Source organism: Electrophorus electricus, chromosome 12, assembly GCF_013358815.1.
Source record: "Electrophorus electricus isolate fEleEle1 chromosome 12, fEleEle1.pri, whole genome shotgun sequence".
NCBI lineage: Eukaryota > Metazoa > Chordata > Actinopteri > Gymnotiformes > Gymnotidae > Electrophorus > Electrophorus electricus.
In genome coordinates this window covers 14,570,899-14,593,875 of record NC_049546.1, presented here as the reverse complement: position 1 = coordinate 14,593,875, position 22,977 = coordinate 14,570,899, and the positions used below count along the sequence as shown (strand labels likewise).

The 22,977-nt window shown below is 36.4% G+C and overlaps 1 protein-coding gene across 2 annotated transcripts in view; it reads left to right on the top strand.

Moving 5' to 3' along the window:
- Positions 1-22,977, top strand: part of pcdh11 (protocadherin 11) — a 162,331-nt gene that overhangs the window by 61,448 nt on the left and 77,906 nt on the right. Inside the window, exons 4-5 of one of the 2 annotated variants that reach the window (XM_027017062.2) lie at positions 7,984-8,043; positions 8,741-8,821. In XM_027017062.2, coding sequence (XP_026872863.2) covers positions 7,984-8,043; positions 8,741-8,797 — 117 coding nt within the window. In that variant the 3' untranslated portion in view covers positions 8,798-8,821. Of the gene's footprint in view, positions 1-7,983; positions 8,044-8,740; positions 8,822-22,977 lie in introns of those variants that run through there. The other variant, XM_027017044.2, reaches the window with a different exon arrangement.

Below are 22,977 nucleotides of genomic sequence, written 5' to 3'. Positions count from 1 at the left end.
AGTTAGCTTAATAATTAGTCTGCTGCGCACATATACATAGATATTATCAAAGTCCCATAAGTCCCTTTGATTAGGAAACAATAACATTCCTGTCAATAGCTTTAATCCAACTTTTATGTCTTTTTAGCTCTGTTTTAAATCTTGGAATCATGTAAAACCTTAAATAATGGTTTTTAATATTAATCATGGAACCCACCATACAACAGTTTTTGGCATTACAATTTGAAATTTAAGTTTAAAACCAATAAAGATATAGTGTAAATCAATGAAAAATGCAGTTTTTTCCCCCTCATGGCATGGGCGGGACCTAAATGTCCTCTGTCTCATATAGATGCAATAGCGCAGCAGGTGCTCCACTTACTACAGTAATAGAGTATGATGACTGCAATAAAATCTCAGTGATTTCATGGGAAGACTGAAGGTGACAACTGAACATTTACAGTTTGTTAAGCTCCATCATATATGTTTATCTTGTCTTTTCTTAAATAAGTAAGTCAGTTGTCTTTTTTTTGCATTTCCAAACCTCACTGGCTGCTAGTCCTCCTGATGCATGAGCATGCAAAATGTGACCTGATTATGCTAGGATAGCACATACAAATTCCAGAACACAGGTGCTCCAAATATGAGCAGTACTGGATCTTGTTACTGCAGGATGGGGCACAAATTACAGACTAGGTGCCACTCCTCTTTTCTGAATTACTAAATAAAACAATATGAAAAACTCTGAAGTATTCTGCAATTTGGTTATTTTATTGAGTCCTAGGAAGTGAGTATGATTATTATTAATAAAATAAAAGATTTGGTATAATTTCGGACCTTGTAAAAAAGTGTTTAGTACTACCCGCACCATCTAGCACCTTCTCGTTACCTCAACTTGCCTCCCTTCAGGTTTTTGCACATAGGAAATATGAAAAATGTGGTCCATTGTCCAGGTTTCTCCCTGAATGAAGATGTGACCCTTTGGGAATCATGACAGAAAATAAAAATGTCAATTTTACATTCACTGTCACCAGGGAAGCAAAACATACCAATGACAAATGACTGTTACTGGTAATTATTCTGTTAGATCCTGTGTGTGTGTGTGTGTGTGTGTGTGTGCAAATAAAAAAAAAAAAAAATAAAAAAAAAATATATATATATATATATATATATATATATATATATATATATATATATACACACACACACATATATATATGAGTATCATTTGTCTACCTTTTATTTGATGAGGATAGCTCTTAAAATTAAATCACAGTCACTTCCAAAACAATCTGCAAGACCCTACATTCTGCCTTGCTCATATCCAGGAGAACAGAGACATCACTTCTGCATGTTGCTCTTAAAGGGACACCACACCAAAAATTGCTAATACCTGTCATCATACCCTATCCATCACCTGGCTACATCTATAACATTAATGGTTACTCAAATTTTATCACAACAATTACTCATATGTTGAAGTCAAGCGCTGTGTGTGAAAACAATGGACATAATTAGCCATCTTATTTTCTCAATGAGTAACCTCTCCAGTGCTGAAATGTGCATAAAGAAGAGGTCCAAGGGACTTCATGTTTAACATTTATGGCTATAATTAAGCACAATTATATAACTATAATTAAGACACAAAAGACAACTCATTCTGTGGCCTTTGGACATTTCTAAGCATTTCAAATGAGATTCAGACTGAGATCTGAGAAAATCAAAGCAACCTTAAAGGTGATACTAACGATGTGAACTGGAGAGGAGGTGCTGGTTAGTATGCTAGTGAAACAGAGTGCTTTCACCAAGGCAGGAGGTAAGGCTGAGGCTATGACAAACCCTGCAGCCAGTCATTTTCTGGTGCTGTCAAGGGTCAAGGCTGATTCAATAATTGATTATATATGTATAATCCATTATTTTACTTTGTTTTACATTGGTAAAGGTTGATACAACAATTGAAAAAATAAAAAATAAAAAATAATATATATATATATATATATATATATATATATATATATATATATATATATATATATATATATATATATATATATGAGCCTAAAGAGGTATGAGGTAAAATATGACACAGCTTATGTATGTTTATTAAACTGTATTTAATAAACAGCATAAACTGGAAATATATGTGCGTGCGTACATGTGTGTGTGTGTGTGTGTGTGTGTGTGTGTGTGTGTGTGTGCACATGCGTGCATGTGTGTGTATGAATAAAAGTATGTAGATATCTCTTCTAATTATTGATTTCTGGTGTTTTAGCCACACCCAGTACTAACAGGAATAAAAACAAACACTTAGCCATGTAATCTCCATAGACAAAGATTGGTCTTATACTGAAGATCTCAGTGACTTTAAATCTGGATCTCGCATAGGACAGCATCTTTTCCATAACTCCATAACATAGTGGAATTCTTGCCCTGGTCAACTGTAAGTGCTATTATTGTGAAATGCAAGTGTCTAGGAGAGATAGCATCTCAGCCATGAAACAGTAGACCATGAAAACTCCTAGAATGGGGCAAACAAGAACTAACTCTCATCACTTGCTATAGAATTCCAAAATGTCTCTGGAAGAATTGGGACAAGAACTAGGCATTGGAAACGTAATAAAATGGGCTTCCATGGCTGAACATCTGCACATATCCCTAAGATCACTATGATGTTCAATGCCAAGCATCGGTTAGTCTGGTGTTATGCACTCCATCACTGGACTCTGGAGCAGTGGACATATGTTCTCTAGAATAATGAATGATGCTTCATTTTAGATTTTATGGTATTTAGCTGCCGCTTTTATCCACAGCGACTTCCAATTATGACTGAGTACAACTTGAGCAATTGAGCGTTAAGGGCCTTGCTCAGGGGTCCAACAGTGGCAACTTGGTTGTGGTGGGGCTTGAACTGGCAACTTTCTGAATAACTTCTAGTCAAGAACCTTAATCACTGAGCTACCACACACAAAATAAAGTCTGGCCAAAATAAAAACAAAAAAAAACCCAAAACAAAACATAATTTACCTGCCAGGTAAGATCAGGCTGAATATGAGTTTATACTGAATGTGACTGACATGACCTATTTTATAATGTGGCAGATGGATACATAAGACTGCCCAATATATATATATATATATATATATATATATATATATATATATATATATATATATATATATATATATATATATATATATATATATATATATATATTTATTTATTTATTTAGTTTTATTTTTTTGTATTAGAAGGCTGTTCAAGCTGTCTTTAGTGGTTTATGCCCCAAACCACACTTTCTGATGATTTCAGGTAGATCCCACTCAAATAGAGAGCTTTCATTGCTTCAAACCACATTGAAATAATTACTTTCATTTATTGTAGATTTGGTGTGCCAGTGAAATTAATTTAAAATAGTGGAAGTAGCATTTTATTGATCCTGGGGATCAATGTTATTTATTCATCAATGGATGTGAATATGTGTACCAAATGCCCAATAGTTCTTTGCTTTGTAATTATTTAATTCCAACTATATTAAATATATGCCAAAAAATACTCTTCCCCCACCCACAACCTCTTTTGTTTTTAGTGTGATATGAGAAATGTACATTATGATCCTTTGATTGTATGGCCAAGAGAGTTGCTAAATTATCCCACTCACACTGGGGGCCCAGAGTAGCCTAAGGCTGCAAAATTACTAATGATCAGCTATAGAGAGGATCTTTGATAGTGGTGCCTGGGGACTCCAGAGCAGATCTGCTGTTGTGTGTCTACATCTCACTGGAAACCTTGTGCCATTTCTCTTGCTAAAATTGGGGATTAATATTAAACTTCATCACCCAGCACACTCCAGGGGTAAGGCATGCTGGCAGACACTATGTATGCTTATTACCAAGTATAACTACTTTGTGCACTCTCTATTTCACTAAACCTGGTTCTGTGGTTGTTTAATGGTAAACTAGCCTATTTTGATGCCTTTTACATGCTTTATTTTCCCCAGATGTCATTGTCTCATCATATTATGCAATGCCAACATAACTGGGTCCCAGGGAGAATTATGTATTTCCTTTTTTATCCTCTAATATGGAGCAAGACAAGATAAAAAAGGGGTGGGGGACACATGATCATTAGCATCTGATAATCCTTGAAAATACAGCTTTAGTCCTACTGCAAGACATTCATGTTTCTTTCTTTTTCTTAAAATTAAACAATGTCTATCATAAACAGAAGTGATAAAACAACAAGCAAATGGCAGGAATGCAACTTGAGTGTCAGCAAGGAAGTAGAATGTACAAAGCCTCTCAGTGTGTGAGGGAAGTGTTGCTGGGCCAGGCAGCCTCCCAGTGCCAGCCTGCTAAAAAAGATCATGCTCCCTCTAGCCCAGAGTGAATGGGCTTCTTGTTTATCTGCTTTAAAAGGGAGTTGTCCGAGATGGTGGTGAATCTGCTCCACCTGGCGCATATTGAAGAAGACAAGTTAATGTAACTATGTTCAGACCTTTCCCCAGAGACTTTTTATAGGACAAAATGCCACTGTAGACCAATTCTCTGCCTGAAGCTTTTGTCTCAGCTCATCTTAGTCCACTCTTTTAACTCACCTGAGCCTACTAAACAAGAAACATGTTTGTGTTTTCTTTTACAACCTCTTAGGAACATCAATTACACAATCTTTTTATCAAGCAGAAAGTGTTACTATTATGTGTCAAACTGATTAATTCATTTGTCATTACCATAGTTGCATGGTCTACATTGTGTCTGTAATTTTCTTCAGATTTCATAATGAATGCATATCTCAGACACAGTTGGATTGCATTAGCTGTGATAAAATATTCAGGCATTACATTTAAGCCTCTCTAAAAAGGAAACAAATGAACATGTTTTCTATGTACAGATTTGTTTTGTTCTGCTAAAAGAATGAAATAGGATTTTAATGCAGTTAATCCCATTAAAACACATAGGAAACTCATTACAGCCTGAGGTGTTTGTGTGTGTGTGTGTGTGTGTGTGTGTGTGTGTGTGTGTGTGTGTGTGTGTGTGAGCATGTTTATTTGTTAAGTTGCATAATAGTTGTTAGCTACCATGACAAAAAGTACAACATTACAAAACATTATTGTTGTAATGTTTGTACAAAAAGTACAAACATTACCTATCTCAGGTATAAAGAACAGCATACATCTAAGAGAAAAGGCTATGATTCTGAAAATGTACCCCAATTCCTTGAGGGTTCTAAAACTCAGATAACCTGGAGGTCAACCTTAACATTATTATTTGGTCAATGGGAGGCTTAGTTGGCCATGAATACATTTTGAAATGTAACAAGTAATGGAACACATTGAGGATTCCCTCGAGAACAGTTCTCCAGATTAACTTCTGTTGCAGAAACATTTGGATAACATGAAAAGGCACAACAAATGCCTCAAGCACAATATAAAAACTTTTATCAGGCACCTAGCATGTTGAACCCTTTGAGAGCTCAGTGGTTGATTATAAATTAATATAGAACAGGTACACAGACTTTGATCGTGAAGTTTGAAGTGCATATAATTCGTTTTCCTCCTTTGTTTTATTTCTATACATATCTTTATACCTCCTATAATGTATTTATTTTAATAAGTAAATTGGTTTTTTATTCACTGACCTCCTTAAATGAATGAATATGTGGCATAAGTTCAAAACTATTACTTCAGAAAGCATACTTCTCAGCAGGGTCCTTCAGTCCTTTTAAAAGGAACATGGAGTGAAAGCCATCAATATCAAAGGATATACCCTAACTTACTCATTGCCTAGCTCTTGCACAGCTATTTTAGATAGAAATGTTTTTTTTTCCTCTCTTCAAGAGCATGATGTGGTTTTACTTGCAATTCATGCCCATAGTGTACCTGTACACTGCTTAGCAAATGAGCACACTAGGAGCCAGGAGTCTCAGTGTCCTGATGCAACGTGTGGGAAGCTATCATTTCAAAAGTTCTCTCTCCTTGTGGAGTGGGTTGTATTTCATATATATATATATATATATATATATATATATATATATATATATTAGTCCAAGCACATTTCTCCTGATATTTAAAAAGTAATGATCTATGTTGGTCTTTTATATTCATGCTCTCCACATTCTTCTTAGTTGATTATTTTGCAAAATTCACTGTTTTCACAAATTTACAAGCAGTGTATAAATAATGTAGCAAGTTGTCAAGGATGGAAAATGCCCCTCCAAAATTCACAAAGCTAGCATGATTCTTCTGTTTTTTCCTGCTTTGCAGAGTTAACATATCTCCAAAATAACAGCCATCCACTGGAGATGTCAATTTTGACCTATCTAGTTAAAATTTGCATCACCTTAGCTTTTCACTGTAACATAAATTTCAGTGCATATCAAAGGGCAAGCCACTGAATATATCAGGTCAGCATAGCCTCTGTTAATGGTGTCTTTGTACCTCCAATTGAATGAAGGCCTAGTGGGGAGTATATGTGTATGATATTGTTATGGTATTGTTATGGTATTATTTACATTACACTCGCCATAACAGTCATGTGGAGTAATTACCATTATTGCTCTAAATGTGCAATGGAATTGAAAGCATCATCATGAATTCTTCCACCAAAGAGATTTTTGAATCAGTGATGAGTATACACAGACACATACACATATACACAGTCTTTGCCAAATGTTTTGAGACTCACGCATTTTTGGATTCACAAAATTTACTGCCTAAGTTTTTTAGATCATTTTGTCAGAAGTTTATATGGTATAGTGAAGTACAATTATGAGTTTCATAAGTTCTTTAACATTTTATTGACAAATACATCCAGTTTAAACAAAGACAATATTTAGAGTGTTGATCCTTCTTTTTTAAGGCTTTTGCAAGTTGCCTTTGCATGCTGGATATCAGCTTCTGGGCAAATTCTTGACTGATGGCAACTCATTCTTCCCTTATCTGTGCTTGGAGTTGATCACAGTTTCTGGGTTTTGTTTGTCCACCCTCTTTTTGAGGACTGACCACAGGTTCTCGATTGGATTGAGAATAGGAGATGGTCCTGGTGCTTTCTTGGGTGCCCTGAAGCCTTCTTCACTGCAGTAATTGGTCAGCCATACAGAAATTAATAAACTGGATTATAATTATAAATGTGCCTTGTTAGTGTGGGAAAACCACTCCCTGTTCAGTGAGGCCACTGAGATCTACTGTGGAGAGCTTTCTCTTTCATGAGACTGAATGTGAAGCTAGGCAATCCCACACTTCATGCTGACTTCTCTAAGTGGTAATGAAATATAGATGTTGAATCCTGGACAGTTCAATGTTTCATCTCTCTTGGTGATACCATAAGGAAGCCATTAATAGTGTCAAGGTGCATTAGTTGTATCACAGGAAGATAATTGGATATGAGGAAATATCCTGCTAGAAATCAACTGCTCTTCCCAGATGTAGTTGTGGCAGAAGTGTGTATGGTTTTTCTCTCTATTTGAGTGCCTTGGTGCTTCTTTTTTCCTCATATGTAAGATCACTTAGTAGATGGTCATTTTTTTCCTTAGCTGCTTTGCTGGTAGGTGAAGGCCTTGCATACTGCATAATCACAAACAGCAGGACCATCTGTTGTTGCCTTGTTGGCCTACCTAAGCGTAACCTTTTTAGTGTCGTATTTCATGTAGCTGCCTGATGCAGAGGCGTATTTACAAAATGGTAATTGCCTAATGAAATCCTGTTTTGGAGTTAGCACATATGTTCTGCAGAAATGCTATAATTATTAGTGGAGTCATTGATGTGGGAGGAAAAACAGGGAAAGCAGTGAATGGCTTGCTGTAACTATCACTTAACAGTTTATTCCAACTCCAGAGAGTAATGATCTTAACCTTTAGTTGCTCACTTGGTTTTTCTGATTCTTCAGAATTAATATGCAGGCAATGGGTCATCTTGTTTCATCCAAACACAACAACTTTTCATCTCTTTACTGCAACACTTTCATGTCTTTAGTGCAAGAAATTAATAAGCATGTTTGATTTCTCTTGTAGAACCAGAGTCATTCCCCAGACAAGGCATTATGTGCAGTCCCTGCTGCTTGTCCCCATAAGGTGAGTCATTTTACTAATTTTCTATTTATGTAATCTATATCTTCATGTGATTCAATGGGTCAACAATAACAAATGGTTATGTGCTAGTTTTCATCCTTGTACATTTTGCAATGTTCATCTGTTACATTTTGCAATGTTCATCTTGTACATTTTACAATGTTCATCTGTTATTACCTGAATGAAACTTGTACTAATAATGCTGGGCACTGCACAAGTTCATTCTTATAAGTGGCTATCAATGTGAGGCATAGCATTTTTCTTTAAATCTATTCTCAGTCCTATTAGCGTAGATGCAGTTGGTTATTTGGTTATTTTAATTACTGGGAATAAATTTAAAGAAAAAAAAAAGTTTTATTGTATATATATATATATATATATATATATATATATATATATATATATATATATATATATATATATATATATATATATATATATATAGTGTGTGTGTGTGTGTGTGTGTGTGTGTGTGTGTGAGTGAGTGATTTTTATTTATTTATTTATTTAAATATTTGCATTGTTATTTTTTGTTTTAATTTAACTCCAGCTCTTGGCTTTATCATGTTACCACAACACTTACTCTTTGCTTTGTCTGCATTCCAAGGTGTTAATGTGCTATGCTGTGAAAGCTCACACTATTTTCGGTCCAGTAACCTTCTGAGTGTCAAAATGGTCTTGTCCTTTTCTGGTTGACTAGCAGGGTCAAGAGATTTCTGGAGTTGCTGAAAAAATGAAAGGAAAGTTACAGGTCTGACAGCCTGTCAGCAAGTGGTCAAACTCATCGAGTGGTCGATTCTGTCTTTAGTGTACCACCAATGAACTGACTGCTGTTTTTAGTGACTCAGGGATTGCCGAGGGAAGCTGATGTATATTTTTACACATTATATAAAATGACACTGGTGTTCACTGTAACACAGTAAAAAAAATCCAATCACCTTTGTTCTGTGCCACTTAATATGGCTCTAATTGTTGGACTGTCCTTTACATGGGTCTATGCTGTTCCAATCAAAATCATCTCTAATCACACCTTTTGCACAGCACTGATGTACTATGAGTGAACAGTAGGCTGCAGAGATCAGTATACATTGTCCTTGAAATATGGGCAGTATTGCAGTTCCCATGTTGCTACCAACACCCATTGAAGCAAAACTTAGCTGGACTAAGGTAATGAAGGTATTTCACAAATTTTGGAAGGCTTTAACAACTGCTCCGCCACCAGAGGAACATAATCTCTGTCTCTTCATTTTCCATTAGCATGTGTGATCTGTATAAAGCAATATGCAAAGCAAGCAATAGAGAGGTGAAGTGATTTGGTATGTTGAGGGGTGATGTTTCGGTCACTCAGCCTGGAATGAAAGTATAATGCCTAAATGGTTGGGTATGATTTATATAATAGGATGCTCTTATTATGTGGCATTAAGTCCATTCATATTTTTTGCTTCAATATTGTTTGCATTCTCGATATAAGGTAGCTAATGAACTTTTAAGAGCTTTTAAGAGCTTGGTGATTATATAAAGCAGGAGTTGCAAAAAGGAGAAAAAAAGGTACAGAGAGAGAAGAGAACAAGTGATATTTGGGAGAGATGAGAGAGAGAGAGCAAAAGAAAGCAACTGGGGAGAGGGATAGGCAGGAAGAGAGGTGTAGGGGTGGAAACAGCACTAAGTATACATAATTGCAGCTTGACACATTGGCCAAATTCTGCTGTGCCAGTATTGCAGTGAAGATGATTAACGGCTGTCTGTGTAGGTGGGAAACTTGGTCACACTGGGCCTCTAGTTTCCATAGCAATTGTCCTCCAAAGGCTATACATCAGGCTGTGAAAAGTCCCCAAGGCCCAAGCATTGTTAAATTACACAATAATATCTTACATTATGCGCTTTGTCCTCTTTACAATAATTCATTCCTGGCAGGGTTATTCACAGTAGGTCAGTAGTGGAAACAGAGAGACTCCAAATCTCAGTACTCCCATCAGAATGTGAAGCATGGCATTTAGGATTGATGAAGTGCTCCTGACTTGATGCAAGTGATCATTTGTCTGACATTAGAACAGGGACGTCCCTTCAGGAGCCTGCCTGATATTCTGGGTCTGCCTGAACCCTATCCATTACAATGTAGGGTTAACCTCTCCGTTGCCACAGAGCTTTGCAGAACTACATAGCTCTAGCCCCATGCTGGGCAAACAGATCACATGGCAGATGGAGCAGGATTTGATTCCACCCTTCCTGTGTTTGGCAAATGCTAAACCCTGTCATCAGCAGCCATCTGAGCCTGGTAGCACCACCACACACACTTTCCCCCCGATCAACACAAACACATGGACATTTTCTTTCATAGAGGGCCATCATGGAGCGCCCCATAATGTCAGGTACTTTCTGTTTTTTCTCACTTTGGAATCTGCATTGCACACATGACTGTGCACTCACTCTCTAGTTGAAAACATTGCTTTTTGAATTTTGGGACGTCAGCAGTGAATAGGAACATCTTAATAATGATTAAAACTAGGTATTAAATGGAACTCCCTCCAGCATCTAAACACCACACTAGTCATGCAGCAATTAAGCTTTGTAGCATATAAAACTCAAGGCAGCAGGCTTTAAGTTAGGGGGTCTGTTTCCGTGCAATATTCTGTGAGTAGGCGTGATCCTGGAAGACAAGCAGCAAAACGCCTGCACCCATGCCAGGGTCCCATTATGATGCCTGGAGATTCTTTGGCAGACATCTTCAGACACATAACAGAGCTGAAAAACTGAAAAGGTCAATTGTGACCTCTGGGTGGAGTTCAGCACTGAGCCTGTCACTAGTGTGCCCAGAATGTCTGTGTCAGACAGAGAAAAGGTACACCACACTGTCAGTCAGTCTCTTTCAAACAACATGTTGAGAGAGAGAGAGAGATAGTATGTGTGTGTGTGTTTAGCTGTTTAGCATTCATTGACTTATTGTGTTGTGGTTTGTTCACATTTCAGGTCAAACTCAAATACGCATCAAGCATGTCCTTTAGACAGACTCACTCACAAGAAATGGAATGCGACTCAAATTGAAATGCATGACTCACACCCATAGCAAGAATAATGGAACAGATACTCCTATTCAAATCAATACAGGGGAATTGGTCAGTCTTTGGCCATGAAAAATGTACTACTTGGAATATTAAGGATAGAAAACCCAGCATAAGTTAACAGCCAGGCTCTGCCACTGATATATTCCACAATTGAATTTGCTGTTTAACTAGCAATCTAACATTGTGAATCTAGACAGATATTTTACTTGATTTGGATGCGAAAAGCAATTGTTAGGTCAAGACCTTTGTTAAATGTAAAACATTTCTCATAGAAAGTATGCAAACATCTTGTTGGATATTTTTGAATTCTAGCAATATAGCCGCAAAAATCTTCTACCTGTGACACTAGCATTATGTATTTGATTGCTCAGCCAATGCCACAGTCCAATATGTTGTGTGCCTTCTATTCTTTCTATAACTATGATCACATTGGGGAGTTAAGGACAAACTATACACTCAAAATGTTTCAATGTCCATGTCATCTGCACATAGCATAAATGTTAATAAAATTAGCCTTATCAAATTAGATTTATGCAAATTAGCTATGCTATAACCATAAAATGTACAATAGGACATGTTGAGCATGAATGATAGAAATTGTTAGACGGTACCAAGGTATGCAATATATTATTGTAACATTAGATAGGTTTTTTCAACCATCTGCACTTTTTATTTTATTTATTTTTATTTTCTACTTCTATAGACTCTACAGCATATGTTGACACTTGTTATGCCAAAGTGAGAGAAAACTCGATTGTCTTAAATATCCAAAAGAATACAGAAGAAACTATGGCTTTAAGCATCAGCAAAATATTGGATGAATAATGAAGTGTTGCCTATAGGGTTCAAGGCCTTATCTATCAATGTCTGTTTGAGATATTTGAACAGAAAACATACAGCTCTGTACAGAAAATGTATGAATCAATATAATAACTATAGTTCTATAGTAACTAATGAAAATACTTTGTAACCCACCAAGTTGAAATATGAACAGAGATTTTCTACACTTACTGGAGTAAAATTTTACCACAGATATCTCTACTTTCTACTTTGTTCATCACTGAACAACATATAATTTTCTTAATTAAATCTTCTGTTGTTCAGTGCATGGTTGAAATTTACAATGCAATTATCATGTACTCACAACCTTTTCGTGACCAATTCTTAATTTCTCACTCTTCTATTAATTACACATAAAGTGTTAATGTGATGTCTGTCCCTTCCACTTTAATTGGAACACATTTTTTTCCCTTACTAGCAGGGTCCTGCCCACAGTGCACTGCATTAAAGGCTTGCCCCTCAGAGATATTCTGGTGCAGTTTGACCCTGCTAATGAATAGATGAAAGGAATGCTAACTCCTGGAAGTAAACCAACTGTGATTGGGTGATTTATTACTTTATAACAAGATTAATAGTATAATTTTCATGCCAGGTATTTCAGTGTTAATCAGGACATGTAAGGCATAAGATATGATATTTCTTTTGCTCATCCCACCTCAGAGTGCCTTGCACTCTCCAAAGCTACACTATATTTTATCCTCCCTTTAGTTAAACCAATCAGGGATTTCAGTTTGTCCCATCCAATCAATGAAACCCAAATCAGTGCTTGACCCTTTCATATGGAATCATTTGTCAAATGAATGCATTTAGCAGACTACAAGTACAGTGGTGTGAAAAAGTGTTTGCCCACCTTCCTGATGGCAAACACTGATCTTTTTTGCATGTTTGTCACACTTAAATGTTTCAGATTATCAAACAAATTTAAATATTAGACAAAGATAACACAAGTAAACACAAAATGCAGTTTTTAAATGAAGCTTTTTATTAAGGGAAAAAAAAATCCAAACCTACATGACCCTGTGTGAAAAAGTGATTGCCCCCTAAACCTAATAACTGGTTGGGCCACCCTTGGCAGCAACAACTGTAATCAAGCATTTGTGATAACTGAAAATTAGCCTTTTACAGCACTGTGGATGAATTTTGGCCCACTGATCTTTGCAGAATTGTAATTCGGTTTTCGAGCATGAACTGCCTTTTTAAGGTCATGACACAGCATCTCAATCGGATTCAGGTCAGGACTTTGATTAGGCCACTCTAAAGTCTTCATTTTGTTTTTCTTAAGCCATTCAGAGGTGGACATGTCCTGCTGCAGAACCTGAGTGCGCTTCAGCTTGAGGTCACAAACAGATGGCCGGACATTCTCCTTCAAGGATTTTTTGGTAGACAAAATAATTCTTGGTTCCATTTACCACAGCATGTTTTCCAGGTCCTGAAGCAGCAAAACAGCCCCAGACCATCACACTATCACCACCATATTTTACTGTTGGTATGATGTTCCTTTTCTGAAATGCAGTGTTACTTTTATGCCAGATGTAATGGGACATACACCTTCCAAAAAAGTTCAGCTTTTGTCTCGTCAGTCCACAGAGTATTTTCCCAAAAGTCTTGGGGATCATCAGTATGTTTTCTGGCAAAACTGAGATGAGCCTTTATGTTCTTTTTGCTCAGCAGTGGTTTTCGTCTTGGAACTTTGCCAGACTGGGCAAAAATGGCCTGTATCTTTCTTATGGTGGAATCATGAACACTGACCTTAACTGAGGCAAGTGAGGCCTGCAGTTCTTTGGATGTTGTTGTCGGGTCTTTTGTGACCTCTTGGATGAGTTGTTGCTGCACTCTTGGGGTAATTTTGGTCGGCCACCCACTCTTGGGAAGGTTCACCACTGTTCCATGTTTTCACCATTTGTGTATAATAACTTTTTCACGGAAGGCCATGTAGGTTTGGATTTTTTTCCCTTAATAATACAAACCTTAATTTAAAAACTGCCTTTTGTGTTTACTTGTGTTATCTTTGTCTAATATTTAAATTTGTTTGATGATCTCAAACATTTAAGTGTGACAAACAAGCAAAAAAATATCAGGAAGTGGTGAAACACTTTTTCACACTGCTGTAGCTCAAAGTGAGAGGCCTGTGATCCTAAACACCTGAAAATATTTTTGTTCTGAGGGGTATTCCTGATGTCCTCTACATTGTTAATTTGTTGTCGATGTAATCACTCGATTTGTTTCAGACAGGATCCATTGTCTTTTTTTCTACATGCCTTAGCCCCTTGATTTCACAGTGTAACCTTTACATTTTTTGAAAGCTTCTCTTATAGAATGCAAGATATTATTTCACAGAATGGTGTCCATTAGGATTGAAATGGTTCACTTTGTGTTTTTGCTTTATTGCATTTGTCACCTGATACTGCAACTTTAGCATGACATAAATGAAGCAAATGTAATCTCATTTAAGCCATTATTTGTGCTTAGAGAATCCTTGGCTAGGCCTAGGTAATTGTTTATTGTGTTGCATTTAGAGGAGAACAGGCTTTGAGGGATTATTAAAATGATCTCCTGTGCTGTTCAATGAGGCACTCATCTTTCTGTTTCTCAGTACACCTGAGGAAAATTTCACCTATCTCATTCAAGCTCAGATATTAATTTAGAGTGGACTAGACAGGGCTTGTTTTTTTTTTTACTTTTTCTTTTTCTTTTTTTGTGAGCTAGGTAAAATAAACCTTTCAAATGCTTGAATTCCTTTGTAACAGGGAAATAAAGTATTTATTTTAATTACAACATTCATGAGTATAGCATAATTCAAGGTCTTTACTATATTTACTAACAAACATCCTTTATCCCAATCATTAGGCACCAGTGCAGTGTGTTGAGTGGAAATCAGTGTCAGTTTTCTACTCTTTGTACTGGGACAAGCTCTCTAGTCCTTAGTGCATGTTCTATGAGGCTCACTCTGTAGATTGGTTCCTGTTTTCAATGCAGCACAAAGACTAGCTAAATGAAAACAGATATATGTATAAAATATGTTGGGAAAAATACATATTTACTGCATTGTTTTAAAATGTAATTAAGATAGGACATCATAGATAATGTCTGAGATATTTAATTCCCATAAGACATACTTGATCCTCCATATTGACAACAGGTGCCACATTGTTGTGCCCCCATGTATTAAAACCAAAAGTTCATGTTTGACAATTTTAGCAATAAAGAGTCAATTCCTTCTGTAGCTCATCACAAAACATGTTGTATCTCCTTAATTTCAACTAGTTCTGTGTGAGGAGATTGCAGGCCATTACCACATTACCATTTTCCTTCAGCTGTCATACAATTAATCAGTCATTGCATGCATGACTTGCACAACTCAATTATATTATGCATCCTATTTATGACTTAGAAAGCAATTCCTATAGCTGAGAAAAAAGGCCAGAAGGAACTCCAACACATGCTTTGAGTTCAAACACCCACAATGGTGCTGTGTTTCTTCCAATGGGTGGAGAAGTGCAGCCAGTGTGCAGCATAAAACCTTTCCCTCCCTCACCACTATATGCTATTATTCTTGGGACTCTTGCTTCCAGGTTTAAAAATAATTTGTGTACTATTCTTAAACATGTGCCAACCCCCTATTCCATTCAATGCTAGATAAAATCGAGACACTTTCTTGGCACTAATATTTGATGCAATATTTTTGAAGTGGTACACTTGCTATGATTTGGTTTATTATAAAGGATTTATGGCATACTAAGAGATTTCTGTGGCACAGTAAAGTTTCCTTATGTTACATATACTTAAGTTATGGGTGACATTTAGAGGTGTCACTGTTCTCTTTTAATAGGCAATTTGCATGTGTTGCCCTTCTTACATTATGATTCGTAGCCTATTAATGACCAATCAGTCTTAATAAAAACAAACAGAAAATGACTCAAATCAACATTTATGCTCTTATAAATTAATCACCAGATGAGATTAAATTATCCTTGATGGACATATGCATACACTCCACTTATTCACCCCCATGTAAACATGTGCTTTCTACAATTGCTCCTTTTTCATGTAGCATGGTTCTCAGTGCTTTTTACTGGACAACATTTACCCTGCTGTAGAATACTGATACCACTCAGCTCTCAGAACATAAAGGGCTATCCTACAAAGTAGAAGTTAGCTCACATAGCAATAGCCAAGTGCCAGGCAAACAGAATCTGAGCTCATTGGTTAAGGTACTTGACTAGTAATCAGGAGGTTGCCATTTCAAGTTACCACTGAGCAAGGCCCTTAACCCTCAAGTTGTGTTCTTGCTCCCTACTATTTTTATTTGGTTTGTACTTCATTTAAAGAGATACATACATAACTTTCTCTTCTGTCTTTATACATTGCATTGTTTTTTCAATCAAATGTGTGTAAATATGATCAACACACTAAACATTTCTGAAGAAAGTTATTCCTCATTATTCTCTCTAATGAGTAAAAGCTTCCTGACTCTGTTTGTTCCAATTGTAACTTTTCATGGAAGCTAAAAGAATAAGAAAGGCTGATGTTGAGACCCAATGAGGCCTATGAATACTTGAGGTTCTTCACATAGATTGCTGTTATTGTGTTATTTAGCTTGTAATTATTGATATCTCCCTCAGTGTTTTCTCTCTGTGTGCAAATTACTTAAGTCCACATTGACTATGCATCTGTTTCCATCAACTCCAAATAAATTATAGTAATCAATAACCATTGCTATTCATTTTAGAGCCAAGTCAATAGTTCTAATTTTATCAGAAGTGAAAATGAAAATGCATCATTCAAGATCAGCTGGGCCTGAATGATGGTGAATGGAAGCTGAACAACCTATTCTACATCCAATGATTTTCTTAGCTTTGCTTCTTTTAATAAAAATTATTTTGATTTGCAGTTCAAGTGTTTTAAGCACATTGTGCTGGAATCCTATTGTATTTATTCAGGTCATTATTGTTACTTTTCTCCTCTTCAATGTCCGTTGTACCAGTGTCCAAAGAGTACTACATCTTAGTGGTCAAAATACATGTTAGTGACAGTTACTCAGGGAAGTAAAAGAGTTTCACTCAGTCCATAGAGGGCACTATGGCACAAATTGTGTATACTTCACATATAGCTCATAAAATGTTATAGAATCCATTTTTTAAATCCTGATTCCTTGCATAAAGACCTACAAAACTGCTCTATTCAGACATTAAGCTCTAACCACTTTTCCAACATTTTTTTTTTTATATTTGCATTTTTTTTCAAAATGTTGCACATTTTAAAAAAGTGTACTTATAAAAGGGAATGGCTAAGAAATCTGGCCTCAGACAATGAGCAGTCCAAATTTTAAAAGTTATCAAAAAATCAGAATATTTTCACATTGCTGATATACCACAGAAAACTTTGGTAGCCGTGAGTACATCACAAAATGAGTACTAAATCCCCAATGCTTTTCTTAATCCTTACTAAACCTGGCAGCCAGCTAGGTTTGATATACCTTGGCCAACGGGGCATTACAGCATGAATACTGCTTCAAAATGGTTTGAATTCATACTTTGTCTTTTCTGATCATCTCCAATTTAGACAAAGTATAACAATCTGTGTCACTTTCTTTAATGGGGTGATATAACAAGATGACTATTCCAAAACAGCCAAAATCTATCCCTTTCATTGATTTTCACCAAATTTGCCATGCATACTGGCTTCATTTAAAACAAAGCCACACAATCACATTTTTATAAACCATTTTTATCCTTTTCACAGATCTAAAGGCAGACATACACAGACAGAACATTTGGTAAGATTCATCAATGTTAGTTTGTTTAATGCAGCTAAAACTCATTCCTTTCTAGTTACATTTTCCTAATATTTCACCAGTGTATTGCTTAAGTTTCTGCTCAAGTTTTCCCAAAGTTCAACTTGCTTGGGAACCTTAAATCTTTGCTTGCAACTATATTTGTTAGTCTGTCTGTTTGTTTATTCCTACTTGTTGATTATGTCTTTGTTTTTTTATTATTGAGGTTTGAGAGTTTTTAAATATCTGGAGGTGGTGTTCTGCTAGCATTCATTTTTGGGTGAAGATGTAAAGCTGTCACACTTGTGCCAGCTCTTAACCACCTCACTCTCTAGTATCAAAGGCTTCTCTAAGATGGCATTGCCACTGTGTAAATTAAATGGTGTACCAGTGACCATAGCAGAACATTTTTGTAAGGACCAGCTTGCCTCTTGTTTTGCCATTTGTGCATTTGAATCACCTTAGCTAACATTACAGGGTACAAGCCACATTCTATTTGAGGAGATGGAACAGTAAAAGGTGTTTATGAGAACATTTGCAAATTAGTATTGATGAGCGCCTATTTATGTGTAACAGTTTAAATGTTTATTAAGTATTTTAAATTTATTTTAACTGTTTGGGTAAACTAGCTAATGTTTTCATTTTACTTGTGCCTCCTACAACTCCTACAAACCTATCATTCTAACAGTGTATCAGAATCTCATATCATATAAGAATCTAATTGTCATAATTACCTCATCAAAATCTCACTCAGTGACTCCTCAGTTAATCTGCACAGAATTAATACCCTCCATTTTTTAAACTATAGATGTCTCATTTTTTTAGCAGTGTCAGTATTTATTTGGATTTAGCAACGAACACAGGGTGGCAAAAGGAGCTGAAAACGTTATTGCTGAGAACACTGAGTTTATATCCTTAGGCTGCTGACATATCACAAAGACTGCCAACCTTTAAGCTTTGATGATACTCTCATATGAGTCTAAATATGAAACAGCATTTACCTGTAAAAATGTAGTGCTTATGAAACAAAAACATCTTTCTCACATGGATTCATTTAAATGATAATCAGTACCAATGTATAATCTGGAAAAAAGATCTTATATATGACACCTTCATAGCTCCTGTAGATGTCCATATTTATGCCAACACTTGCCCATATGCTTAAAAATGTATCAGATGGAATGTGTGTGGTGCAGCATCATTATTCAATGTCCCCATCAGGTCTCTTGTTTGCCACACTAGGTCTAAGTGTCATCCTCTTCTTATTCCAACATAGACACTAACACAGTAGGCTTTCCACATTATCGAATGAAGATAATGCAAGTGTCATTCTCTGTTAACAAAACTGTCAAGACACTCAATAGGAGAAAGATCAAATCTATTAGCAATTTAAATGTCATGCAGAAGAAACAACTGCTGAACGTTGTGGCAGGACTGAGCTCCTCTACTCTCTCATCATCCTCCCCCCTTGTCAAAGCCCTGTGGTTCATGACTTCTAGACTCTCACCTTAGCTTATCTTCCAGAAATGACATTAGCCAGGTGCTTGGTGGGAGAAGTCAGTCGCACATGTTGAGCAAGGTCTGACTATAGCTCTGACAAGACATTCTGGGAGCATGGAGGGCAAAAGAGCAAGGGGCAAAACATTAGAGAGGGTTTAAGCTCTCATCTCAAGCATATCAATAACCTTTTGCTCTTAGGAACCTGGCATCTTCATCTTCCCCATCAAGTCACTCTGGTGAAATTTTCTGTGAGCTTGGGGCAGTAGTAGCTCAGTGGTTAAGGTACTTGACTTGTAATTAGATGGCTGCTGGTGCAAGCCCCACCACTGCTAAGTTGCTACTGTTGGGTCCCTAAGCAGGGCCCTTAACCCTCAATTGCTCAAGTTGTACTCAGTCATAATTGTAAGTTGCTTTGGAGAAACATCTCAACTAAATGCTGTAAAAATATTGGCTTCAACCCATAGACTACCTTCTCATAACAATAATTTCAATATAAGATGATTGTTAAGTTATGACACTACAAAACGTTATTATCATGTATGATCTTCAACTAAAAGCTTTCAGGTAGTTGCTTGATATTTCTCATTTTAATTGAGTTCAAAGCATATCTAATTGAAACTAAATGCATAATTAAATGAGATTATAAATCAGCCCATCTCCCTCAGCAACTGACAATTCAACAAATTCCTGAACATTATCAAGTCAGTTATGATAAAGTTATTGGAATGCATTTAATAATAGCAAATATCTGGAAACCATTGATTCCCCATTTCCCAGTAAATCATTTATCAAATTTCACTGCAAGTCTTTCTCTTCCATTTAAGAAAGCAGAGTTGGCAGTGAATCTAGAGAAAGATCCCTGGGAGTGTAAGACCATTCTGTTGATGAAGAACCAGATCAAACTGGTGTAATTTCCTAAATGTATCCTCCAGAACTATCACTTGTGAGCCCAACCTATGCATAAAGCAATAAACAAAGGGAACACTGATGAACGTTTTAAATTATTATTCCGCTTAAGAATTTGATACTGCCAGTGCTGGGTACACCATCAGTTGCTTTGCCGCTTTTTCAGCTCCTTTCTAATTCACCTAATTTGTCGACCCAAATGAAACACTGAAAGGTTAGAGTGTGAAATAATTAACAGCACCATGCCTAATAAAATGAGGGGATGGTGTGCATCATGAGTATTAATACAGGTCTTTAAGTGTGGCTGAGCTATGTGTTGTTCAGGGAAATACAAACCACTTGATAATAATAAACTAATAAAAAGCCATCATGTTCACATGTGCTAAATGAGATGAGACATCATTTGAATGTGCTAACATACTGTGGCAAGCGCACATGTTCACAGCCAGAGTCTCTAGAAATATATGTTCTACAGGAAACATTCCATCCAAAGTCTGAGATTTAACTTTAAATTCCATACCATGAAGATAACTGGAAAATTAACAGCAATATTGTTTGGAATGAAAATTAAAGCCAGTAATCAGAGTAAACTTCCTTGTAAATGTATAGTCAGGAAAACAGACTCCATTAGTTTATTAGTCTTTATTTAAAAAATGGATAAACATCTGAGAGCTAATGTTTCCATAAGTATACTGCAAGTAGCCCACCTGTATCTCAGTACTGGCACTACTGCAAGTACAGAAATTTAAAACTGGTGTTGGAAATGTATTCGAAGTACTGAAACTTAAAATGCAAAACTGAAACTTAAAATGTAATGAATTGCTTATTTTTCCATTTTATTATTTATTTATTTATCTTAAAATTGTTACTATTGTGGTGACTATTATCAGCCAGAGAACAATCAACCCCCCGCCCCCCACAGTGAGTCTCGGTTCCTCCCAAGGTTTCTTCCTCATGCTCTAGGGAGTTTTTTTCTTGCCACTGTCACCCTTGGCTTGCTCACTTGGGGCTTGGATTCTGACATTTGTAATGCTGCTTTGTGACAACATATGTTGTAAAAAGCGCTATATAACTTAACTTGATTTGATTTGATTTGAAAAATTCCTTTGCATGGATTCTGAGTGGCACACTCATATAATGCCATCTAGTAACCAGAAGTGTGCCCTATGAGAGCAGTACAGAGCTGTGCACAATTTTTTTCTCATGCAGTGACAGACTGATTCAGTGGTGTCCACGTTATTTCTGAGGTGACTCAAATGTGTGGTGGTCTGCAGTTACTGTGCTGAAACATTTGGCAGCATTGAATGGCTAATGGTCAAAAGTATGGCAGCAGACCTTGGAGTGAGTATATATAACCTTCAACCTGCAAGATGGACTGTACTATGTATTTATAGGAAAACACCTACAAGGATTGTGAATTGGAGATGCCACTTTGAAATATGAAAATAAAATAAATAAATAAAAATAAATAAAAATAAAAACCATGAATAAATATGGTTTTAAATACTCTTTCTCTCTGCTCTGCCCTCTCTCTGACATTAGTGTCATGTAGAGGACATTTAGGATATTTCTGTGTCTTCATAGATAAAGAGAAAATGCACATAGCTATATGCCAAAACATACTTAGCAAAGCTACAAGAAGTTGACTTTTAAAAGTGCCAACAAAGTGCTTAAGCACAATGAGCATGAGAAATTTTATATACCTGAGAGAAAGTAAGAGAGAAAGTAAAACCCCTCATTTAGCATGAATTCAATGCAAGGTGTGCCGCAACAGCACTTCTGCATGAACATTTTTAAGCATGGTGAAACTAACTTTATCCCTCTGGACCACACTGCACTTGGAGAGGATCCATTTACAGTAGGAAAATATCACTGTAAAAATGCATAATAATTGTAAAATAATCAGTATGTGGTGTTAAACCTTAACCATAATTAAAAAACCCTGCCACCCTCATGGTCTCTGGACATCTTTTTTCAGTTCCTCTCACCTCTTTCATATTCTATTGGATTCTTCTGTAATGTAGCATCCCCAGTTTTGTTTAGGAGTTGTCAGCACTTTTGTCTAGGGCTCTCTAGGGCTTACCTGGTTCTGGTTTTCTTTTTTTGCTCCTTTTCTTCCTTATGTTGGTCTTAGTAGGTATTGTATGGATTTCCATACAGGTTTTTAGCCTATTGTTGTGCTTTATCTTGATGTGTTCATCTGGTCCTCCTTTTTCACTGACTACACTTCCCAAGTAGAAAAATGTGTTGACTTTTCTTTATAGTATTGCTATGTTTATAGTAATAATCTGGTTTTCTGCTAATTTGAAGCACAACTCTCTTCTCAGGATAATTTGGGGTGTTGATGCATGTCCTGTAGTCCAAGAGATAATATAGCCAGATCATCAGCTAATACCACATTCTCCAGATTTTCTGTTAGGGCCCACTGGATTATTTTCCCCAAAGTGGCATAAGCTTCTTTTGTGTTATGGTTTAGCACAAGATTTATGATGATGGTGATGATATTTTTGGCACCCTATAATGTGTCAAAAATACACAGAATTGCTTCTCTATGTATTTGGAGGTCTTCTCAAAATGTACAAAATTTACATTATATACATTACATTATATTATATATATATTGTCATGCAACTGCCCTCAGTCCTTGACTACAACTCTCATTTTCCCTGGCACAATCTCCCTGTTTTCTGGTTTTGTTTGGGAAGTTTTAGTTTGGTTTTCTCCATGGCATCGGAGCTGCCATTCTTCCCATTGCGTCCTTGGTTCTCCCTTTTCTCATGCTCGGTGTGGTGTTTAGTGTTTTCCATCTAGTTTTGTCATCCTCCATTCCTGTGAAGGGCGGTATACATGCAAGTA